The sequence below is a fragment of the Mustelus asterias genome, chromosome 5 (assembly GCF_964213995.1).
Source record: "Mustelus asterias chromosome 5, sMusAst1.hap1.1, whole genome shotgun sequence".
NCBI lineage: Eukaryota > Metazoa > Chordata > Chondrichthyes > Carcharhiniformes > Triakidae > Mustelus > Mustelus asterias.
The window spans coordinates 42,356,396-42,380,322 of record NC_135805.1 but is presented as its reverse complement, the minus strand read 5'-3'; the positions used below and the strand labels follow the sequence as shown (position 1 = coordinate 42,380,322).

General features: G+C 40.8%; 1 protein-coding gene across 3 annotated transcripts in view; it reads left to right on the top strand.

Annotated features, from left to right (window-relative positions):
• phip (PHIP subunit of CUL4-Ring ligase complex) overlaps positions 1-23,927 on the top strand; it is a 228,272-nt gene that overhangs the window by 9,234 nt on the left and 195,111 nt on the right. For all 3 annotated transcript variants that reach the window (XM_078212450.1, XM_078212449.1, XM_078212448.1), the window contains exons 5-6: positions 5,600-5,750; positions 5,849-5,947. In XM_078212450.1, coding sequence (XP_078068576.1) covers positions 5,600-5,750; positions 5,849-5,947 — 250 coding nt within the window. The remainder of the gene's footprint in view (positions 1-5,599; positions 5,751-5,848; positions 5,948-23,927) is intronic.

Sequence of the window (23,927 nt, the reverse complement as noted above, 5' to 3'; positions counted from 1 at the left end):
AAGAAAATTATCGATGCTTCAAACAAGGAAAATAACCCCACCAAGGAGAGGTTGGATAGGTTGAGGTTATTTTCCTTGGAACAAAGAAGGCTGAGGGGTGACTTGATAGAGATGTACAAAATTATGAGGGGAAGAGGTAGAGTGGGCAGGATAATATTTTTCTCTTGGTGGAGAATGCTAGAACCAGGAGACGTAGATTCAAGATAAGTGACAGAAGGTGTAGCAGGGACATGTGGAAGAACGTTTTTGCACAAAGGGTGGTGGGTGTCTGGAATTCGCTGCCTGAGTTAGTGGTGGAAGCAGAGAGCCTACAGTCTTTTAAAAAGCACCTGGATCGACACCTTAGGTGCTGTACGTTACAGGGCTATGGGCCAGGTGCAGGAAGGTGGGATTAGAAAGGGCACCTGGGTGCCCTCGAGCTGGCATGGACAAGAAGGGCCAAATAGCCGCCTCCTGTGCCGTAACTTTTCTATGGTTCTAAAACAATATGGCTATTGTAGATATCCGTAACAATAGTGAGGAAATGTGCTCTCAATATCTAAGCAAAAGGTAAAAGATAATTTGGTCTTCAAGTACAGGGGAGGAGTGGAGGGAAGGGTAGATTAAAAATCTGTGCAAATTTGAATACTCTATAATTTTGCTTGTATTTCGCATTCAAAGTATGCTTACTTGAAATTTTGTGGTCTATTTATGTATGATAAAATAATAGTATAAATTATATGACAAAAATAGGAATAAATCACACAGGCGTTATATAATTCTGGACAACGAGTGCAATTCTTCCAAAAAGGTTCTAAGTGTGGTCTCCAGTGGGAAAGGCAGTGTAATTCCTGCTGAGTGGGTTGGCACAATCCTGATCACAACCCACCCACACGTAGACGTTTTTTCTTTGGAGCTTGGGGTGATTTGTGCCGTGAATGAGACCTAGAGACACTGGCAAGGATGGCTGCTGAGAGATCAGCTTGCCCTCTTTAAAGGGCTCAGAATAATATTACAAACACTTTCCCTTTCTCACCAGCAAAGACCCAGCCCCCAGGTGAGCGACAGACACCCCGCTATGGTGTTGTCAAAGGTCCTGCTCCCTTCAGGCCCAGCCCCTCAACAGTTCCTACCTGGCAGTGCCAGGGGGCAGTGCTAGGGCACTGTCCAGCCATGTCCCTGACCACCTAGGGGTTACAATGGCCTCTGAGCCGCCCTGCGTGGTCATCACATCTATCCAGAGAATTCAACAATGACTGTGAGAAGGTCCCCGTAGAGAAACCCTTGCCCTTTAATGTCTGAGTGGTGCCAGTTGCTTGTATTTATTAAAACCAGCCTCTAGTAAAGGCATACTACTCGGGCAAAAGAAGTGGAAAGAAGTCCCCTTTTAAATACAATGAACCCTGACTGTACACCTGCACCTTTTAGGAAGCACTTCCAAGTAGAAAAAAAAGCCTTTAATAAAAATGAGCTCAGACTGAACAGCTGCGCTTTTGAGGAAGCACTTCTGAATTTAGGGACCGTGAAGTGCTGCACCAACAAACAATGTAATCCATCCTTTGAAGGAGCCAGCAGCAGCCACTTAAGGGGGTTGTACAAGTTAATGGGGCGTGAAATGAAATGTAAACAAGGCCCCCTGCATCCTGAAATGCTTTGCCCATGGCACCCTGGATGTGACTGCTGAGTGGTATTCACCTCCTTGCTCCCTCTCGCAGTCCATGGTGCTTGGTCCCCGCTTTTGGGGACTGTCGTGATTGGCGCCTGGGTGAGTTCCTGCTTGGGAGGGGCGGGGGTGGGAGCATATTGGGGAGGCCGCTGCATTCAACTTCAATCTCGCTAATGAGACTAAAAACAGTGTAAATGAGTTCAAGATCTCCTGATTACATCAGTTGGTATGGGCTGGCACAATCGGGAACTATTTAACTCCCGGTGCATATCCCATTTTTCAGGCCTCTCGCCAAATTCACTGGCTCAGTGGGATTTTTGCCTAGGGCCAACAGAGCCGTAGAATCGCCCCCGTTTCATGTATGGATGAGTGGATTAATAGACCTCTGCCAGAATTGTTCAGCTTTTCCATCTGTACATTTTTTTCTCCAAACTCTTAATCAGCGAAACACTTAATCAGCTGCACTCTTTATTTCATTCTCTCTTCGTTCTGTTCCCTTTTCTTTCTCTGTCTCCTCTTTCTCCATCTTGTTTCCAAGAACTCTTTGCTGCAACCTTTAATTCTCTTGTCTCTCCTTCATGCCATCTTCTTCTCCTTCTGCACATTCCTCCTCTCCTCCTTTCTGCAACTCAGTTCCTCCTCCTCCAGTAACTTGTCTTCTCCTCCACGTGCTGCTTCCGGGTGGAGGGGGTGGTGTGTATGGGTACCAGCTGAATTTACTGGATTTGATGTTTAACAGGTATAGGGGCGGCACGGTAACACAGTGGTTAGCACTGCTGCCTCACAGTGCCAGGGACCCGGGTTCAATTCCCGGCTTGGGTCACTGTGTGGAGTTTGGACATTCTCCCTGTGTCTGTGCGGGTTTCCTCCCACAGTCCAAAGATGTGTAGGGTACCCGAACAGGCGCCGGAATGTGGCAACTAGGGGATTTTCACAGTAACTCCATTGAAGTGTTAATGTAAGCCTATTTGTGACTAATCAATAAACTTTTTACTTTCCTTTGAACCATGTTAAATGAACGTTCATTTTGTATTAAAGAATTTGCTGGGTGTTAAAGAAAACCCCATTTAAATGCTGCTGTGCAGAGGGACCTGGGGGTCCTGTGCATGAGACGCAAAAACCCAGTCAGCAGGTGCAACAGGTGATCAAGAAGGCAAATGGGATGTTGGCCTATATCGCAAGGGGGATAGAATATAAAAGCAGAGATGTCTTGCTGCATCTGTACAGGGCATTGGTGAGGCCGCAGCTGGAATACTGTGTGCAGTATTGGTCCCCTTATTTGCGGAAGGATATATTGGCCTTGGAGGGAGTGCAGAGAAGATTCACCAGGTTGATACCAGAGATGAGGGGTGTTGATTATGAGGGGAGACTGAGCAGATTGGGTTTGTATTCGTTGGAATTTAGAAGGCTGAGGGGGGATCTTATAGAGACCTATAAGATAATGAAGGGGCTGGATAGGGTAGAGATGGAGAGATTCTTTCCACTTAGAAAGGAAACTAGAACTAGAGGGCACAGCCTCAAAATAAAGGGGGGTCAGTTTAGGACAGAGTTGAGGAGGAACTTCTTCTTTCAGAGGGTGGTGAATCTCTGGAATTCTCTGTGGAACTGATCCACTTCAGATCAGCCATGGTCTTATTGAATGGCAGGGCAGGCTCGAGGGGCTAGATGGCCTACTCCTGCTCCTATTTCTTATGTTCTTATGTTCTTCAAGGAATGTGATCCATTTGACTTAATCTTTTAAAATTTATAACGTTAACTTTCAGCAATTGAAATAGTTTAATCTGATCTGTATTTGTCAGGGATATGAGAACCTTTTGAACAGCTAGGCCTGCATTCATACTTCTTTGCGTAACTTCCATTATTTGTAAATGGGTAGTGCCATTTCCTTGCATGTTTGCATGTAAATCCAGGCAATCCTCTGAATTTGAACGCCTGCACTTTATCGAATAAAGTAATTCCAGTTGATTCTTCTGGGCTTCAGTACAATAAAAATCCTTAATTTGTCCTTCCCATAATGCATCCCTCCTACTGTGTCACATGTGGAAATTTAGCAAATTTATAACACAGAAGGAGGCCATTTGGCTCATCGTGTCTGTCCGCAGAAAAAGAGGCATTCAGCCTAATCTCACTCTCTAGTTATGGCCTAGAACTTTGTAGGTTACTGTACTACAAGCATGTATCTCAGTACATTGTGGCAGTGCGCTCCACCCTTTGGGTGAAAAGTTCTCCTCCATTCTCCTCTTAATCTTGCTGCCAATTAATTTAAGTCTATGCCCTGTAGATATTGACCCCTCTGCTAAGGAAAGTAAGTTCTTCCTATCCATTTTTTTGGAGATCCTCATAAATTTATATATCTCAATTAAATTTCCCTCCGCTCCCTCTGTTCCAAAGAAAACAATCCCAGTTTATCCAACTTTTCTCATAGCTAAACTTCTCCATTCCTCCCATCCTAGTTAATCTATCTAATCTCCCTAGTGAAATCTCCTTCTTCCTGTATTGTGGTGACTGGTATTCTGGCTGTGGTCTAACTTAGTGTTTTATACAGTTTTAGAATAACCTCCCTGTTCTTATTCTATGCCTCGCCATTAATGGAAAGAATCCTCTGTTTGTTCTTGACCACCGATTCACTTGTCCTACCTCCAGAGATTTGTGGACATGCACCGCCAAGGTCCCACTTCGAGGCCCCTCTGTTCCTCCGCACCTCTCACTATCCTACCATTTATTGTGTATTCTCTTGCCTTGTCTGCCCTCCTCGAATGTACCACTGCACGCTTCTCCCTGGATTGAATTCCATTCGTCACTTTTCTACCCACCTGATCAGTTAATTTGTATCTTTCTGCAGTCAATAGCTTTCTTCTTCACTATCGACCAAGGCCAAGTTTTATATCCAAGGTGTATTCTGTGCAGAGTAACAATGACACTGAAATTTAACATTATGGTCTCTAGAAATGTTTTGGTATTCAAATGATCTGGAGCTATTTCATGTGATCGCCCCAGTCTTTATTTAAAAAGATTGCTGATGAAGGTGATAACTGCTTTCTGCAAGCTGCTAGCCTCCTGTTTAACCTGTGCATATTGCACAGTCAAATGTCTAAGTCAGAAACTTTGCTTGGTTGATGCCATAAATATGGAGGGGCATGTAATGAAGTCTATTACAACATACACCTATATGACTCAATAGATGAAGTGATGGCACTTACTGCTGACCTCCAAGAAAGTAGCCTGCAAAGACCTAACTTCTGCGGCATAGATTTCCCCGTTCCTGACACTGATTTGAATTTGACATCACGTCAAGGGATCTCCAGGTGTCAAGTGATGTCATCAAGCAGGATAAGCAGCTAATCACATTGAAGTATACTCATAGGAAAGATAGTAAAATGCACTGATTATCTTTTGCTTTATTATCATTTTCAGACATACATCTGGGATTAAAGCAGAAGGTGATTGTAAAGTTTTTTTTTAACGTGTAAATTTGATCAGAATTCAAAAACTTTATATTCCACAAATAAAAAAAAAGTTAGTTTTTCATGACCGGAGAGATTTTTCAGAAGTAATTGTGAGTATAGAATATCATTTAAAAACTCACCTTCACCTTATTCAACAAGATGAATCTTTTTAAGGGTTTTCACAGCAAGGCCAATAGTGTAAGAGGGCAAGATCTTGTCAATTCAGTGATTTCTATTTGATTGTAGTCAGCAGGGACTTCAACTGTTTACCCTATCGAGAAGTACAGAATCACTGACAACAACCTTGGATTTCCGTGCTTAACTGTGCACGTCTGGATTCCAGAATTGCTGTCAGTTTTAGAGGATTAATGATGGTGAACGCTGACAGTTTCGCCATCGTTCCTGCTGCTGAATCTTCTTGTATAGTGTTGTGAACCCAAGTATTCAGTAATTTCTCATGCTTGTTTCTGATGGCAGTTTTTTTTTTCCCCCTCTGTGTGTTTAAAAGGTGAAAACTCATAGACACGTAGCTCCAGATCATCTTCTTCAGATATGTCAGCGACTTGGACCTCTCTTGGAGAAAGAGACCCCACAGAGTGTCCCGGGGGTGCATTCGTTACTGGGAGCTGGACGACAGTCTATGCTTCGAACAAGCAAAAGTATGAGCCGCTCAGTAGTAAAACAATATCATTTTTCTCTCGTGGTGATTTGCTTTATGATGATTCTGGATTTTTGTTAATTTAAAAAAAAAATACAGGTTGCAAACATGTCGTATGGAAAGGATCGGCACTTGCAGCATTGCATCGAGGAAGGCCCCCTGAGCCACCAATCAATTATGGTAGCCCACCAAATATAGGTACGTTCATGTTGGCACTACAATAAAAGCAAAATACTGTGGATGCTTCAAATCTGAAATAAAAACAGAAGGAACTGGGAAAACTGTGCCAGCCTGGCAGTATCTGTGCAGATAGAAACAAAGTTAATATTTTGAGTCCAATATCATTTTTCTTCAGAGTTGCCAGACCCACTGAGTTTTTTTCCAGCACTTACTATGTTTTATTATTTTTTTATGTTGGGTTCTGTTTCATTTTGGTAATGTTGTCAATGTTTTCTACGTTATAATACTGAGTAATATGAGGAATGGCAAAACTGGTAGAATTGCATAATTTTTTTTTGCATCATATGGTGAGGTGTATGGTAACGTTTACCTATTTTGCTCTAATAATATATGTGATTGTGGAATGATGTACCTGACTGGAAGAGCACCACTGTTGTATCAGTGTGAATTACACCATTCATCTTTATTACTGAGTGTGGTGCCTAATTCGTGTCATATGAGCATACAAATTAGGAGCAGGAGTAGGCCTCTTGGCTCCTTAAGTCTGCCCTGCCATTCAAAAAAATCATGGCCGATCTGATTGTAACATCAACGCTATGTTCCTACCTACCCCCGATAACCTTTCACCTCTTTGTTAATTAAGAATCTATCTAACTGTGCCTTAAATATATTCAAAAACTCTGCTTCCACTACCCTTTGAGGAAGAGAGTTCCAGAGACTCAACGATCCTCTGAGAATTTTTTTTCTCATCTGTGTTAAATGAGAAGCCTCTTATTTTTAAACGATGACCCCTAGTTCTAGGTTCTCCAACAAGAGGAAACATCCTCTCTACATCCACTCTGTCAGTACCCCTCAGGACCAATCAAGTCTCCTCCTACTCTTCTAAACTAACGGATACACGCCTAGTTTGTCCAACGTTTCCTCATATGACAACCTGCCCATTCCTAATATTAGACTTGTAAACCTTCTCTGAACTGCTTCTAATGCATTTATACCTTTACTTAAATAAGAAGACCAATACTCTATAAGTATTCCAGATGTAGTCTCACCAATGCCCTGTACACTGAAGCATAACCTCCCTACCTTTATGATAAATGCCCCTCCCAATAAATGACAACATACTATGAGCTTTCCTAATTACTTGCTGCACCTGTAAACTAGCCTTTTGTGATTCATGCACCAGGACATCCAGACCCTTCTGCACCTCAGAGTTCTAAAATCTCTCACCATTTAGAAAAAAACGCTTCTTTTTATTCTTCCTGCCAAGATGGACTATTTCACATTCTGTCACATTATACTCCATTTGCCAGATTTTTGCCCACTTGCATAACTCATCTATGTCCATTTGTAGCCTCCTTATGTCCCCTTCACAGCTTACTTTCCTAACTCTCTTTGTGTTGCCAGCAAACTTAGTAGCCATACCTTCATCCAAGAGATTTGTATAAGTTGTAAAAAGTTGAGGCTCCAGCACTGATCCCTGTGGCACGCTACTCATCACATCCTGACAACCAGAAAAAGACCCATTTATGCCAACTCTCTGTTTCCTGTTAGCTAGCCAATCTTCAATCCATACTAATATGTTACCCCCTGCACCATGAGCTTTTATTCGACACCATAACTTTTGATTTGGCACCTCATCAAATGCATTTCATACTCTATTATAAACAAGTTTGTGTTGTCAACTAGTGCCCAGTAGAAACAGGGTTCAGACTGTCCATGTAATATTGTGTACATCAGAATCTTGGAATTGTAACCCTTGAGGTGTTAAGGTAATGAACACTGCTTGAAAAGGGGCAACACAACAAGGGGTGATGAGATTTGGAAGGTCTCAATGTAGAACAGAGCAGGAATGAGCATGAAAATATGCATAAAAGTGAAATACAACACTAGTTGATATGTGGTTAGTTCCTGGAGATGGTCAAGCAATTTTGTACAATCATTCTTTGGGATTATGCCAGTTGAATGTTGATCAGCGGAATAAAGGGAGAGGAGAACTAATTATCTGTGAACAATAGACTAGTACAATTTTGTTGAATAATTTCGATGGAGAAAAAGGTGGGAAAATGATTATTGGTGACTCAACAATCAGTAGAGCCAAGCAACAAATTGACATCATCAGGCGTTTGAGAGATCGAGCCCCACACCAGGACTTGAGCGTTTCATCTGGACCGTTGTTTCAGTGCAGTAATGAGCACAGTGGTGCAGCCCGTCAGGTCCAGTTTGCCTGCTCCAGCAGTTCATGGGGATATTGAATGCCCCATGACGCTCCAGAGAAGTGTAGGTGTCTCCCCAGAGTCCTTGTGGTCAGCTTTTGCTCAGCCAAGGCCACTAAAAGCAAATTAACTGGTTATTCATCTCGTTGCTGTTTTTAGTGTCTTGTGCGCAGAATGGCTGCCACGTTCGCCACATAAGTCATTGCTCTTCAAAATAATTTTGTATGCGTGAAATGTCTTTTGCAATGTTGCTGAGATACATGAGAAGGTACCATCTTTCCTAAAATAGTTTGAGCTTGCTGAAAAGTTGTAACTGTGATATAGGTACGGTTGAGCAGAATAAATGTGACCTAACCCAATTTTGCTCTTGTGGTGCTTCCGAAAGGTCAGTAACTATGTGGTAGAGAAGTAGAGGTTGTTTAGCCCCAAGTGAGGCTGACTTTTGATGAGGAGCAGCTACCAACATGGTGATGCTAGAATGCCAGAATGTGAAATGTCATATCTGAATGCTGTTGGGGGCAAGTAAAAACCTAGGAAACTTTTATCATGCAAACCAGGACAGAGAAATATGTTTTTAAAAGTATTCAATTGTGTTACTTTAATACAATATTATTGAGATTAAATAACACAATGAAAGAAGCAAAGTATTAAATAAGAAGCAAGAAAGTTTGTTTCAAGCAATAATCCTAGGTCTCTATTGGCCCTGGTGAGTTGAGTGTGTGTTTTAAAATGATGGTGATACTGAATCTGCAACCGGTGATGGGTTATATAAAGCAAAAGAACAGAGCAGGCAAGTTGGCTGAGTAAACGCCCTCTTCTTGCCCACGCCTCCACCACCAAATAAAAAGCAGCAAAAGCACATAAGAACAAATGCTGACCAAAATTGCCATACTCTGGGTCATGGAAAATTGGTGCCAGTTGTGACAAAGGTTATATACATATGATGCAGCCCCTCTTTTCAAATTCATGATTTCCCAGATAGGGTGAATGATTTTAATTTGATATGTTATTGTCACGTGTTGATATACAGGGAAAAGTATTGTTTCTTGCATGCTATACAGACGAAGCATACAGTTCATAGAGTACATAGGGGAGAAGGAAAGGAGAGGGTGCAGAATGTAGCGTTACAGTCACAGCTGAGCCATCAAGCTAAAACAATGGGGAGGCAGTGGTGTAGTGCTATTCTCACTGAAACAATGGGGAGGCAGCGCTGTAGTGGTATTGTCACTGGACTAGTGTTGCAGTGTCGCAGAGATTCAGGGTAATGCTCTGGGGATCCAGGTTTGAACCCCACCCCCCCCGCAACAAGGGTATATCCCCCCCCCCAACAAGGGTATTTAGGGATGGACAGTAAATGTTGGCCCAACCAGCGATGCCCACATCCCATGAAAGTATAAAACAAAATTTGGTTTTTAACAAATTACTAAAGCTATTTGCATCGAGTAAAATTTCTGCCAAAAGTTAGCCTTTAATTAAAAGATGTTCAACCGGTCCTGCTATATCTGTACGTTTTGCTAAATCTAATTGCTGTTACATAAGGTTAACACATACTAAGTCAGTGTCTTTTTCATTCTGTTTAATTTTCTCAAGGAAATTTTGTGCTTTTCTCTCTTCAATACGAATCACGCTACTGACAGGCTCATCCAAGTCATACTGATGACCTAAGTAGCAATGGCAGCAAATCACCATTGTTTTTACAGGGGCACACAGGGCCTTAATAATATTTCAGCTGGACTTGTGGCGAGAGTCCCAGGATGTTTTGCATGGCACGAAGAAGTGTCTTGCAGCATGTATGCCACAATTGTGAGGAAATACAGATGTTAAAAATTATGATGCAAGTTTCCAGCAAATACTGACCCAATATGTAATAAGATACTTTAAAACATTGTGATCATCTGATGAATTTTGTTATACGTGGAGTGTAAAGGAAAATTTGTAGATGAGTAAAATAGACTCAAGGTGTCTCTTAATCAGAAAGCTGGGTGCAATACCAATTGTAAGATATATAAGCCCAATAATGTTTTATTGACTTAATAAAAGCATTAATGACATTGCATGCTGTTTCTCGCTATCAGAGCTTAGAGGGGAGAAAAATAATACTGGGAATTCACAGCAAGTTAACATCACCTAAAACGGAAAGACTAATTAATCAGATGGGTGGAATCCTCAGTTAGAACCATGTTTATTTTTTCCTGCTCTTTAAAATAAAACATGTTGACCAGAAACCTAACTTGACCTTGACAGGAGGAGTCTGGGACTGAGTATTCTGTGATGGGCAACTCACTTCCTGCTTCCCCAAAGCCTTTCCACCATGTGCTTGGCAGAAGGATGGTGGAATATTCTCAATTTACTTGAATGAGGAAGCTCCAATTATGCTCAAGAAGCTTGACACTATCCAGGATAAAGCAACCTGCTTGATTAGCACCCCATCCACCACCTTAACCAATCGCACCCTGGTGCACAGTGGCAGCAGTATGTACTATCCAGAAAATGCACGGGAGCAACTTGCCAAGGCTTCTTCAGTTGCATAATCTGAACCTGCAATCTTTACTGCCAAGAAGAAGAAAAGCAGAATCTTTTCCAAATCCCTGTCAAATAATACGCCATCCTGACTTGGTAATATATTACTGTTCCTTCCTTAGCAGTGGATCAAAATTCCAGAATCCCCCACCTAACAGTACTGTCGGCATACCTACACCACATACCCTGCAGTGGTCCAAGAAGGCATTTCACCATCACTACACTCTTGAGGGCAGTTGAGGATGGGAAATAAATGCCTGCTTTGTCAGCAAAGTCCCCATTCCATGAATGAATAACACAAAAGTACTGGTAATTGAATATTTTCGATTTTGACCACCTGCTTCAGCATTGAACATTCCCATGTCTGGTCTAGTTTAACGAATGTAGAGCAAAACCCTCCCCCTTATTCTTCATTAATCTCTAAAGAATGCCCCATACTACATCAGTTTGCTTTTTCCCCATTCTCCACCTAACATCAATAAACATATATATTGCTAATATTGCCAATTTGTGCCAAATTAGTGATAATATTGTGCTGTAGGTCCAAGTTCATAGTGAACTGGATTAATGCTGACTAAACTGAATTTTACATGTGATCCTTAAAAGCACCAAAATAGGACACTATTTAGCTAGGAAAGTGCCTAAAGAGGAGAATGTGGGGTAAAATGAACACTTACCCAGAGAGACATGGGTTAGTTAAGGACTGGCATGGATCAGAGATAAAACAAGTTAATAGACAATGTAGGAATTCCCCATAGAAAATGGTGAACAAGTTGGATGAATAGAGACCTAGAGATTCAAGTTATTAATTTTTTGAATGTTTAATTAGGTAAAATAATTTAAGAAAGACCAGAAGTGTTTAGGAGCGTAGAGTAAAAGACAAAGTAAGTAATAAATTTTAATACAGCATTGGTTAGACCACTGATTAATGTGTACAATTTGGATGTCATTTTATTTAAAAGACATTAACGCTGTAGAGAATGTTGATTCACCAAAATGATGTGAGAGGTGGGAAGCTAATTCTGAAAAGAGATTTGAAGTTTTGGGACTACATCCACTGGAGCTAGTTGGGGGTTGGGATACAATGAGGTGCAAGTTATGTTACAGTTGTATAAATTCTGGTTAGATCCAATCAGGAATACTGCATTCAGCTCTTGGCATCACACCTCAGGAAGGACTTTTTACTCTTGGCTGGGTATAGTATAGATACATCAGAATGAAACTGGCACTAAAAGGGTTAAAGTATGAGCAAAGATTGCATAGTGTATTCCTTTGGTGTGGAAGATTAAGGGGTGATTTAATGGAGGTGCTATCGATGATGAAATGATTTGATGGGGTGGATAGAGAGAAAAAAATTAGTGTGATAGGGTAATCTCGAGCAAAGAAACATAATGCTAGTATGAGAGCCAGGCTGTTTAGGATGGAAGTACTTCATCTGACAAAAGATAGTATAAAATTAGAAATCTTTCTTCTCCCAAAAAAACTAATGAAGCTAGGTGAACTGAAAATTTAAAAACTGAGATAAGTTGATTTTATTAGGCTAAGGTTTTGAGTGATATGAGGCAGTAAAAGGAGTGAAAATAAAGATCAATCATGAGCAACAGACTTGGGGGGAAGAATGGCGTACTTCTGTTCCTGAGTTCCTATTTATTAGAGAGTTTTAGTTTATGAAGGATTTTGACAGAATGAATAAGGAAAGATTATTTCTTTGAGTTGGTGAAATGATGATGAAGGGTTACTAAAACAGTGAGTAGCAAAGATAGAGAAGTTTCTCTTCACAGCAAGTTATTTGAGCATGAAATGCTTTGTCAAAGGGAATGGTTGAGATGGTAGCATGGTGGTAATGTCACTAATAATCCAGTAGACCAGACCAATTTTCTGAGAATATGGATTCATATCCCATCATGGCAGTTAATAAATCTGGAGTTGAAAGCTAATCTCAGTAATGGTAACCATGAAACTATCATCGATTATAAAACCCATCTGGTTTATTAATGTCCTTTAGTGAAGGAAATCTGGCCTACGTGTGACTCAAGACCTACAGCAGTCTGGTTGACTCATAACTAACTGCCCTCTGAAATAGCCTTAAAACTACCCAGTTCAAGGGCACATAGAGATAGGCAACAAATGTTGCCCTTGCCAACATCGCCCACATTCTATGAAAGAATAGAAAAAAAACATTGCATTGTAAACAGAAAATTGGATAAATATTTAAGGGAGGGAGATAAGGGAAGGAAGCACATGAGACACCTTGCAATTGCATGCGAACAACAACACCTAGAATTTCCCCTCCAAACCACTCACTGTCCAAACTTGGAAATGTATCGCCGCCGTTCCTTCACTCTTGCTGGGTCAAAATCCTCGAACTGCCTCCCCAACAGCACTGTCGGTGTACCTACACCACATGGACTTTTCCAGTAAATAATTGGCACTGACTCCCTGGCTGAGTGGTTTAATATTGTGTCATAACCTTTGACTTTTTTGAAGAAGAAGCACAGTAAATTGACAAAGGAAATGTAGTGTATATTGTGCATGTTGTGTATTTGGATTTTTCAAAGATATTTGAGAAGTTGCTGCAAAGGAAGTTTATCAATGAAATTAAGACCTCTAAAATTAAGAGGAGAATTTGAATCCTGCTGAAACTAACAGCTGTCTTTGTGTGGATAAACATAGTTTTAAATCAGGGGGATGACTGCCCACCTCAGGTCGATTTAACAAATAGTTATTCATTGTTTTACTTTCTCCAGTGCGTTTTCAGAGGATTTTGAATGGTGTATATATTTAATACTGTCTTTCCCAGCCAGCAGTCATTCTGACAGCAATAGGGAAGGTGGTAGCGAACAGCATGAAAGGAGGTAGAATTTTAGCGAAGTAGAGAATCTGGGATTGTTTTCTTTTGTCAAAATCATGACATTGTAGGAGGGTTGGTAGCCTAAAGGACAGATATTTTAAGCTTATTGACAAAAGAATCAAAGAGATGAGTTTTTTTTTTGCAGCCGGTTATTATTGGGAATGGACAGCCTGAAAGAGTGGTGGGAGCAGATGTAGTGTTAACTTTCAAAAGGAAATTGGATATGCTCTTGCAAAATGAACATTTGAAGGGCTATGGGGAAAGAGCATGGGAGTGAAATTAGTTGGTTAGCTCTTTTAAAGAGTTAGCACAGGCAAGTTGGCCACATAATCTCTGCCTGTGTTGTAATATCCTACGTTCTCCAATGTTTCAAAAGTCGCTTTATTGCTGAGTGTTAGTTCAGGACAAGCAATTTTTATTATTTTGCTGTCTGATGCAATGCTTATTCTTCTACCTTTCTTCTACCTTATAGAGGCATATAAGATAATGAAGGGGCTGGATAGGGTAGAAGTGGCGAGATGTTTTCCACTTAGAAAGGAAACCAGAACTAGAGGGCACAGCCTCAAAATAAAAGGGGGTCAGTTTAGGACAGAGTTGAGGAGGAACTTCTTCTCTCAGAGAGTGGTGAATCTCTGGAATTCTCTGCCCACTGAAGTGGTGGAGGCTACCTCGTTGAATATGTTTAAGTCACGGATAGATGGATTTCTGATCGGTAGGGGAATTAAGGGTTATGGGGAGCAGGCAGGTAAGTGGAACTGATTCACTTCAGATCAGCCATGATCTTATTGAATGGCGGGGCAGGCTCGAGGGGCTAGAAGGCCTACTCCTGCTCCTATTTCTTATGTTCTTATGTTTCTGAAGTTACGATTATGCGATAGCCCATGATGTATCCAGTGAACCAGAGTATTGTGACCGCTGGTTAATATCTAAGATTCTAGTGCAGTTCTATGGCATTGCATGTGGAAAGCCAGGACAAAGTGAATTTCCCTCTGCATTAGGGATGCTGTAAGTAAGTCAAAATGGAGTAGAGACACAAAAGAATCTAGGGGTACAGATTCACAAATCATTCAAAATAAAAATGTGAGTTAACAAAGTCATTACAAATGCATACTAAATACTGGATTCGTTTCTCGAATAATGCAATTCAGAAGCCGAGAGGTTGCATTTAACTTAAATAGAATCTTGGTTAGAGCACACTTGCTATCCATGGTTCTGGTCTCCATATTACAAAAATGAGAATGTACAAAAAAGATTGATGAGATTGATTACATAACTGAGGGATTATAACTATCAGGACACACTCAATAGGTTGGGGCTCTTTTCTCTGGAATATAGAAGGCTGAAGGGTGACCTGATAGAAGTTTTGGGTTTTAATAGGATAGATGTAGAGAAAATGCTTCAATTTGTGGGGGTAAGGAGGAACCAAAATTAGAAGCCATAGAGATAAGATGATCTTCAATAAATGCGCTTATTAATTCAGTATAGTGAGAATATGGAACTCACTACCACATTGAATGATTGAGGCGAATAGCATAGATTATGGAATAGAATAGCATATCAACCGACGTAAGAACAGCTTCTTCCCTGCTGCCTTTTGAATGGACCTACCTCACATTAAGTCGACCTTTCTCTACACCCTAGCTATGACTGTAACACTACATTCTGCACTCTCTCCTTTCCTTCCCTATGTACAGTATGTTTTGTCTGTATAGCGCACAAGAAACAATACTTTTCACTGTCTACTAATACACGTGACAATAAATCAAATCAAAAAAGATTAATTTAAGGAGAAGCTAGATAAGTACATGAAGGCGAAAGGAATAAAAGGATATATTGATAGGGTGGGATGAAGTAAGGTGGGAGGAGGCTCATGTGGAGCATAAACCAGTTGGGATGAATGGCTTGTTTCTTTCCTGTGAGAAATTCTGTCCTGTGTATCTGATTCTCTCTGTGGCTATTTTATCAAGCTGAGTCAGGTGGCAGAAATGTGTAGCTGGAGATGTAAGAGGAAATGGTAGGAATAACCTGCAAAATTAATCTCTTGGTCACAAACACTCAGAAAAGTTTCATGAATCATTTAAACATTGAAAGGGGGTGAGCTGAAGCAAGTAAAGAAGACAATAGTAAGCAATTGTTTCAAAATTACCACTGACCGGGCAGAAGATGAAGAATGTTGGTAGTACCCTGGGAGGTTGCCTGAATGGTATTGCTTTAAGATTAAGTCTAAGGATCTGTAAATTCCAGGGCCGAAGTAGCTCCATCCATTGTTAGAATTGTTTAGCTCCAGAAATGGCTGTGTGGGAGACAGAGAGAGACAGACTAACAATGGTGATGCTAATGCACAGCATGGATAGCAAATTTAGGATATTTATAGAAATGCACATTGAACATCTTCATTTGACAAGAATTTAAAGATTTCCTCAGAAGTGCTTTCTTATAGTAAGGTTGAGAGCTTAAGCCTATCCATAGGATTGAAGCTAATGGTGGAGATTTAGGGTAACAACAGGTTGGCTGGACACCATCACAAGCCAAGTGTCTGGAACAAGTATGAAGGGCCAAATGATCCTTATTTTTGCAGTTGCTGATGACTCACCTTCAAAATCAGTTCACTGGGGATTTGTGGTAAATAATCAGGTCAATTGCAAGTTGTTTAAACTTGTGCATGTAATTGTTTCTGTTTTTTGAAATGGTTGTAAGGCTTTTATAGTTTTAACCAGCTTGACAGAATAAATCTTCACATCTTAGCAGTTTGAAGTTATAATTTAGAACCCCCCCCAAAAAGTTCTATCTTTGTTAATTCAGCAATGGTGGTAAGAATTATTTAATCCGCTGTTAACCCACAGAACATCAAGTGTTCATGCACTGAGCACTTGTAGAACAGTGGTACAAAATGATCAGATAGATGGTTATTTAGAATATGCCACCTTTTTAATGTACGTTATCTAAATATTAATCCTTTTGGTATTCCATGTCACTAGAAGAATGAAAGGTGATCTTATTGAAGCATACAAGACCCTGAGAAGACTTGACAGTGTGGATGCTGAAAGGATGTTTCCCATTATGGGCCAGACTAGAACTAGGCAACAAAGTTTTAAAAATAAGGGATCTCCCGTTTAAGGTGGAGATGAGGAGAAATGTTTTCTCTCAGAGGGTCGTGAGTCTGTGAAACCCTCTTTCCCCAGAGAGTGGTGGAGGCAGGGTCATTGGATAGTTTTAAAGTTGAATTAGATAGAATCTTGATTGACAGGTGAGTCAAAAGATATGGAGCTTGGAAGGAAAGCGGAGTTAATGCCACCACCAGATCAGCCATGGTTTTATTGACTGGCAGAGCAAGCTCAAGAGGCTGAATGGCTTGCCACTGCTGCTAATTCATATGTTTGTAAAGTGAGGCATTCGGGCAGATTTCTTTTGGATTTGCATGGCAAGAATTTCAACGATTTTTGGTATCATTACAGTAATTGTTTTAATACAATACATACACTGGCCGGAATTTGCCAATCTCTCCTCTGGTCCCGCTGCTGTGAGTGGAGATTTGATTGACTGCCAAATTCTCTCTCCTCGCTGGCAGCGGTGACGGGATGAATGGCAACGGAGAATTCCAGTCTCTATCTTCTAGAAATAAGCAGGTACTATCATGAATGCTTTGATTTAATTAGATGCAGAATATGGTATTTGGGGAAATAAGGTTTAAAATAAATGCAAAAAGATATATGAAAATAGTCATTTGGTTGTATCGTGCTGCTGTAAAAAAGACATTTGACGAAGCTTTTCACCTTGCACGCATCAGGACGATCACAAGAATACTAATTTCGGGGGACACAAACAACAACTTTATACTGTATGAGAAGAGTGCCAATTGGTTGGCAAGTAGACTTCGGTTAGTAGAGGCATTTCAAAGGAGAATGCACTGGTTAATGGTGACAGGCAGTTAACTGCCAAGCATTGTTTGAAAATTTAAATCAGGCAGCTTGACTCTGGTCAAAGCATTGCCCTGAGGAATGTACCAGCAAATGGCTATCACTCATTTTGCATAGTTGTACCAGGTGCAGTGTGTACACATATCCTTTCTGCTGCAAAGAACAGGGCCCTGTGCATTAATATGTATAGATAGGTTCCAGTCCAGCAAATATGCCACACTGCAAGCCAAATGGATAGTCTTAAACTGGTTGTCGGTGTAGTTTTTAGTGCACTGAGAATTACTTAGTAAAAGTTAAGCAATTGCAGAGTCACCTCTAATGTTGGAAATTGTGTTTTGAGTTTTGCAAGCTCGGGCTGGTTGGTACAGTCTGTACCTTGCCCACTGTGAACAGTGGAAGGACACACGGTTTGATATGATCCGCCAGTCCTTTGAAATGTACGGCCTACATGTCTAGCATCACGCTGGCACTGAAATTCATATACCACATTAACCATTTGTGTGATAGGCAGAATGTCTTACTGGCTAGACATCAGCATCCTATTAGTGGATGTGTTGTGTTGCCTTGTGTTGTGTTGCCGCTGCATCGTAACATGTTAAACAGCTAGCTTCACCTGTTGCTCAAAACCTTTGAGATACCATCCCCTCCAAAGGCAATCTGAGGTAGAAAAAAAGCAAATGACTGCGGATGCTGGAATCTGAACCAAAAGAGAAAATCTCACCAGGCCTGGCAGCATCTGTAAGGAGAGAAAAGAGCTGGCGTTTCTTGTCCAAATGACCCTTTGTCAAAGCTGAGGTAGACTGAGCACTTATTAGGTCTGCAAATGATGGCCTTAGATACATTCATGAGCTTGCATGATATAAAGTATGGAATGATCTGATCAGCCTAGCTTTTATTGCACAGGATGTCTTTGATGTTCCCTATTTCAGCATCAAGCTTGCATGGTGAGCAAATGTCTTGGGTCCTATTTATAAAGTTACTGATATGGCCAGTCTTATAGCGTGTAGAACTATAAGAATCCTAACGCATATATTGACCAGTGAAGGCTTCCAGTCAACCACGTAGAGAAAGAACCCCCTGGCAAATTTCTCAACTCGTATGTCAAGGGAAGGGAGTTCATTTGACAGCTCCATTTGAAACGTGAATGCAGGAAGGAAGAAGTTAAAAGCTTTGACAAAATGTATTTTTTCAGCAATACTAAAGGTGTATAAATCAAGCTTTCGGGACATAAATTAGCATTGTGTGGATTTATGTTTTTACCTTTATTGGGTGTTGTGTATTGCACTGAGAGAAACTTAACATGGATTCACTGTAAGCAGTCTTATTGAACTAACTAAAATGTTCAGATGTTGTAATATACTACACTCCCTCCCCACGTAAAAAAACCTGTACATTAAAATGTAAAATGATACATCTGCATTATTTCTCAGAATACAATATAAATAAACCAATATCAACAATACTTGAAATTTAACAGGTTGGGTTGCAAATTTGTTGTTACTGTAATCATAACTAAAGCACGTATGACCAAAATTACCTAAGTAATTTACATGTAAATAAAACATTTTGTTTTTCCTTAACACCAGTATTTGTTTGAAAAAAAATCGCAAGTTGACTAGAAATAATGAAAAGAACAGCATTCTATTCTAAGTTCCTGCAGGATTTCAATTAACCTAATCTGCTTTCTTTCTCTTCCTCTCTAACTTTCTCCTTTCATTTCTATTAGCTTGACTCTGTTCTCTCAACATCTCTGACAGTGTCACACCTAATGACTTCTAACTCTCGTTGGGATTATGACATTGATTGATTTGTCTTAATCAAAGACGCTGACTCACTTTAATCTATCGACAAATTCTGTGATACCACCAAACTCTCAGTTTCTCTTAGCTCTGACGAAGGGTCATCTGGACTCGCAGCGTTGGCTCTATTCTCTCCCCAGATACTGTCAGATCTGCTGCGATTTTCCAGCATTTTCTGTTTTTGTCTCAGTTTCTCTGTTGCTTTCACTTTCTTTCCGACTTTCACTTTGGATTGTATGAGAAATTTGGACAATGGGAGGCTTCTCATGCTCTCCCTTGTCAGATTTTCTTTTTCATACAAATGGTCTACTTGATACCGATGTATTCTCTCTCCAGTCTTCACTAGATATGTAAATGCACCGAGTCTCTTTACAACAACTCCAATCACATACTTGGCGTTAACAACTTGATAGTTTCCACCATGACCTTCTGGCCAGTACTGAACTCTCTGAAGTTTCATGCCTGGTGTATCTTGACTTGTTTCACTTTGTCTTGCTTTTCTCTTACTTTGCTGTTGACATCGGGCTTAGATAAGCTAAACACTGTCCTAGTAGAGTGTTTAAACACTAATTCATGAAGTGAGCAACCGTTCTAGACTGTGGGTTATTTTGTAAAAGAATAGAAAATCGTCTAGCCTATACCAAAGAGAAACATGAGAATTACTGCCTAGCTTGTCACCGAACAAATACTTCTGCAAAGAACTCTTCACAATCAGTACACTCCTTTCTGCAGCACCATCTTATGCTGGCTGATAGGGTGGGATTTAACTGTGTTTCATGCTATTCTTACACAAATAATAAGACTTAAACTGTGGATCATTATTTTACAACAGCACCTCTGGTAACCCATGAGCTGAAAACCAACTTTTCAAAACCTCAGTTGTTTTGACACTTGTGCGATATGGCACAGACTGACCATTTATCTGCGATTGATCATAACATATACTTCCCATGTGTCTGTGTTCCTGTGGTTTTCTTATGTTTGACCATGGATAGAGAAGAACTTTGGTTGGATTTCTCATTCTGAGACACAGTTCACAACTTTTCGCCAACTCTTCAATATCTCCATCTACCTTTTGGATATGAAAATAGTTTCTTGCCCCTGCTTTATATGGATTATCTGTGTGTGCACTTGATGAAGTTCATCTAACAATCTCACTAAACATTGACAAAATAATGACTCTTAAACTCCATGAGAGATGGTCTTGATCTACCCTCGGTTCCTTTCTACAGGTGAATTATTCCTGCAATTTCTCATCAGCCATTCATGACATAATCGAGCACTTTACTGATCTAGCTTTAGGTCTATCACGACCTCGACCCGTTGCCTGGCTTTGACCTGGAGCTTTATCACAACCTTGAGCATTACTGTTTGCTTCCTCATGTTTCCTGGATATGATCGACTTTCCCACAGGCAGAATTAAGGGTTATGGTGAGCAGGCGGGTAAGTGGAGCTGAGTCCACAAAAAGATTAGCCATGATCTTATTGAATGGCGGAGCAGGCTTGAAGGGCCAGATGGCCTACTCCTGCTCCTAGTTCTTATGTTCTTATAGCACTTTGACTGGAAACAGGGGCATTTGAATGGTTGGTGATTATCATAACAACGGTCGCATCCAAATTTCTGACTCTTGAGACTGGGAACTTGGGTCTTGTGTCCTGGATTTCATTGAAATCCAATGGACCTCCCCTGTTGGCTCAGTAATTACGCCAGTCCTCTTTATCAGAGTTGATTTCTCCCATTCTCCTCAATATGCCTTCAGTTCCACTTTTTCAGTCATGTGCCCTGCTGACCCGCTGTGTACCTGATTGCGATGTCCATATGGGACAAATCTTTCAAATTGTTCAAACTTCCTCGGGATCAACTTCAGAAACTTCTAAAATGTGATAGAAAATTGTTCAGTGCTTAACTGAGCAAATGAAATGTAAAAGAAAATTCTGTTCCATCCTCATCACCGTCTTTCCGCTGTGTATTTCGCTGAGAGAAACTCGCTATGTGGATTCACAGGAATGGAAAGGTTTTGAACCAGCTTTATTTACAACTGCTCAACAGAGCAGCAGAGAGGGGGCATTGTAACAAAATGATCAGACCATGTAATTATGCTACATTTGGGAGATTCCAAATTGTCAGCAGTATTATATTAGTGACGGTAAATGGGTGAAAAGGGCCATGGTATCAGGAAAGCCCAGTTCAGGGAAGATGAGTGGCTAACAGGAAATGTCGTTTCATCCTTTTATCCTGCTGAAATACAAAAGAGGGCACCAGGATACAGCTATGTCAGGATGCTGCAGATTGCTTGTGATGCCACACGTATGTGTTTCTTTTGGTGAATTTGTGTGGATGGAATGGATTTTTAAAAAAAAATCCTACATTGGCCACCCACTGTTTGTGACCATGCACATTATTTCCACCATTCTGCTTCGGGTACTTGACAAAGTACCGAATGACAATCACATGACTTCCAGCTTTTATTTATATTGACTCTGGCAGAAATTCTAAGTGGGTTGTTTGTCTACCTTCAGTTGGAGTTACGCGATGTTGAGGCAACGAGGAAGGGAAATGGAGACAATCTTTTAAAGAGTTCTTCACGCAGAAGCATATTTGATTGTTTGGGGGAACTGAGTCTGGGCAAAATCCTTGAAAAGCTGACAATCTCTTCAAGCAAATGTTAATGTCATATTAAAGTGAACTTTTGCGGCTGCTGAAAAACCTTTTATGTCAAAAAAGGTAGCGCAGTATTAAACATAAAGGGTGGGATCTCCTGGCCCCGCTGCAGCAAACCGGGTTTCCGTTCTGTGCATCCCCTGCTGCCAGGAAACCTGCACTGGGTGTTCGCTGTCGGCAGGCCTGGAAGATCCTGCCTGCTGGAATGGCTGTAAAATTCTGGCCAAACTATCTTAAGGATTTTAAGCTACATTGCAATTCAATTTTCCTTATAAAATTTGGCTGTTAACTGCAGCAAGGTGAACTTGATTTTTAGCTGATTGTGGGAGGCAGCACCAAGAGAACAGCAGCTTTGAACTCCCCCATTTTTATTTCGTAAGTTTCTCTCCTCATCCATGCAAGGAATGTTGGTGCTGCAGAATGGAATGCTTCCTCATTTTAAGCACCTGATCTTACTTACCTTCAGGCCAGAGGATGAATAGCAAATACAAAGTGAAATTCTCTGTGCTTAGCACTATGCTGTGCCCCTGACTTCAGAACTGCACCCTCTACTGTCCCAGTCTGATGTTTGCATTTCCCACAGCAGCTATGCTGATAGCTTTTCTGTGCAGAATCACTAAATTAGTGGCAGTATTGTGCTGTGAACTTGCCTGTCCCTATCTCTCTCATCTCCTCCAGCACCACAATCCTCTGAGATAGCTGCGCTCCTATAGCTCTGGCCTCATGAGCATTCCAGATTGGTGGCTTTGCCTTCAGATGCCCAGGTCCTGAGTTCTGGGATTCAGTCCCTTAATCTCACCACTCCTCTATCTCTCTTTTTTCTTCTCTGTCTTCCCTTAAAACTACCACTTTTGGACATCTGCTCTAATATCTCCTTTTGTGGCTCTGTATCAAAATTTGTTTTGTAACACTCTTGTGACATGCCATGGGACGTTTTATTTCATTAGCGAGGTTCTATAAATACAAGTTATTGTTAGTTATTGATTTGAGAATGTTCAAACTGCTTTTTGCATTGAGCCATCATTGTCAGCAGACAATGTCACTTGATTCATCTTAAAACCCGATTAGCTATGTGACTACGGACCTCTAAATGTAAACTGGGCTGCCCTGCACAAACACTTTAAATGTTCAGATTTCCTTAGCTTTTATAAAAAATCAAGAAAAAGACATTTGAGGATTTATAAGTCTTTTAGCTGTCTCTATGCGGACTGGCACTCCAGCGCATTACTGACAATAGTGTTTCACTCCTGGTGGTGTCAAAACCAAGGCCTCACCTGCCTTTTCTCAGTGAACTGGCCTACATTTCACCGGCACCAGCCCACAACCGAACCAACAAACAGAAAAAATTACTTAACTGATTATTTACCTTATTGGTTATGGAATATTGCTTTTTGCTGCATTGATCCAAAATGGCACTTCAGAGCTCATGAACTAGACGTGAAACACATCTGAGAGATCCTGAGTGTGATGAGGCACTATATTCGATATTCTGTTTATCTTGGAAGTGTGAGTTAACAACAGATTACTTTACATACAAAATTTGAATGTTCTCGTATCTTATTGAAGGACATTTCATCAGATGCTATCTTTGTATATGCCATCCCTTTCTGTGATATAGCAGTGCAGACAAGCTTGCATGCATTTTTTTTACAGGTGCTGCAGACAATTATGTGGACCAATGCCCTTAAGATTTTAGTTGCTAGAGATAACACAGGATGGGATAGTGACAGGAAGAAGGAAAATTTAGCTGACGAGTCATTCCATGCTGCTGCCCCACATGTTTCAGTGACTGTTTCAGGAGCAGCCTGAACAGGAAACAGCTTTCTTGTCTATCCTGCTAGGAAGGGAATGGTATGTGATGGATGAACCTGAATGGGGGAAGGAGAGTTAGCAGTGGCCTGTTGCGTAAAGGTACCACCTGGAGTTACAATGGGTCATACAGTCATATTTGATCCCTGTGGCATATGAGGAAGCGTGCCAGGATGTTTGAAAGGGGGCTCTTAGTTTTTAACAGCCAGAAGAGGAGAAGCTCCAGA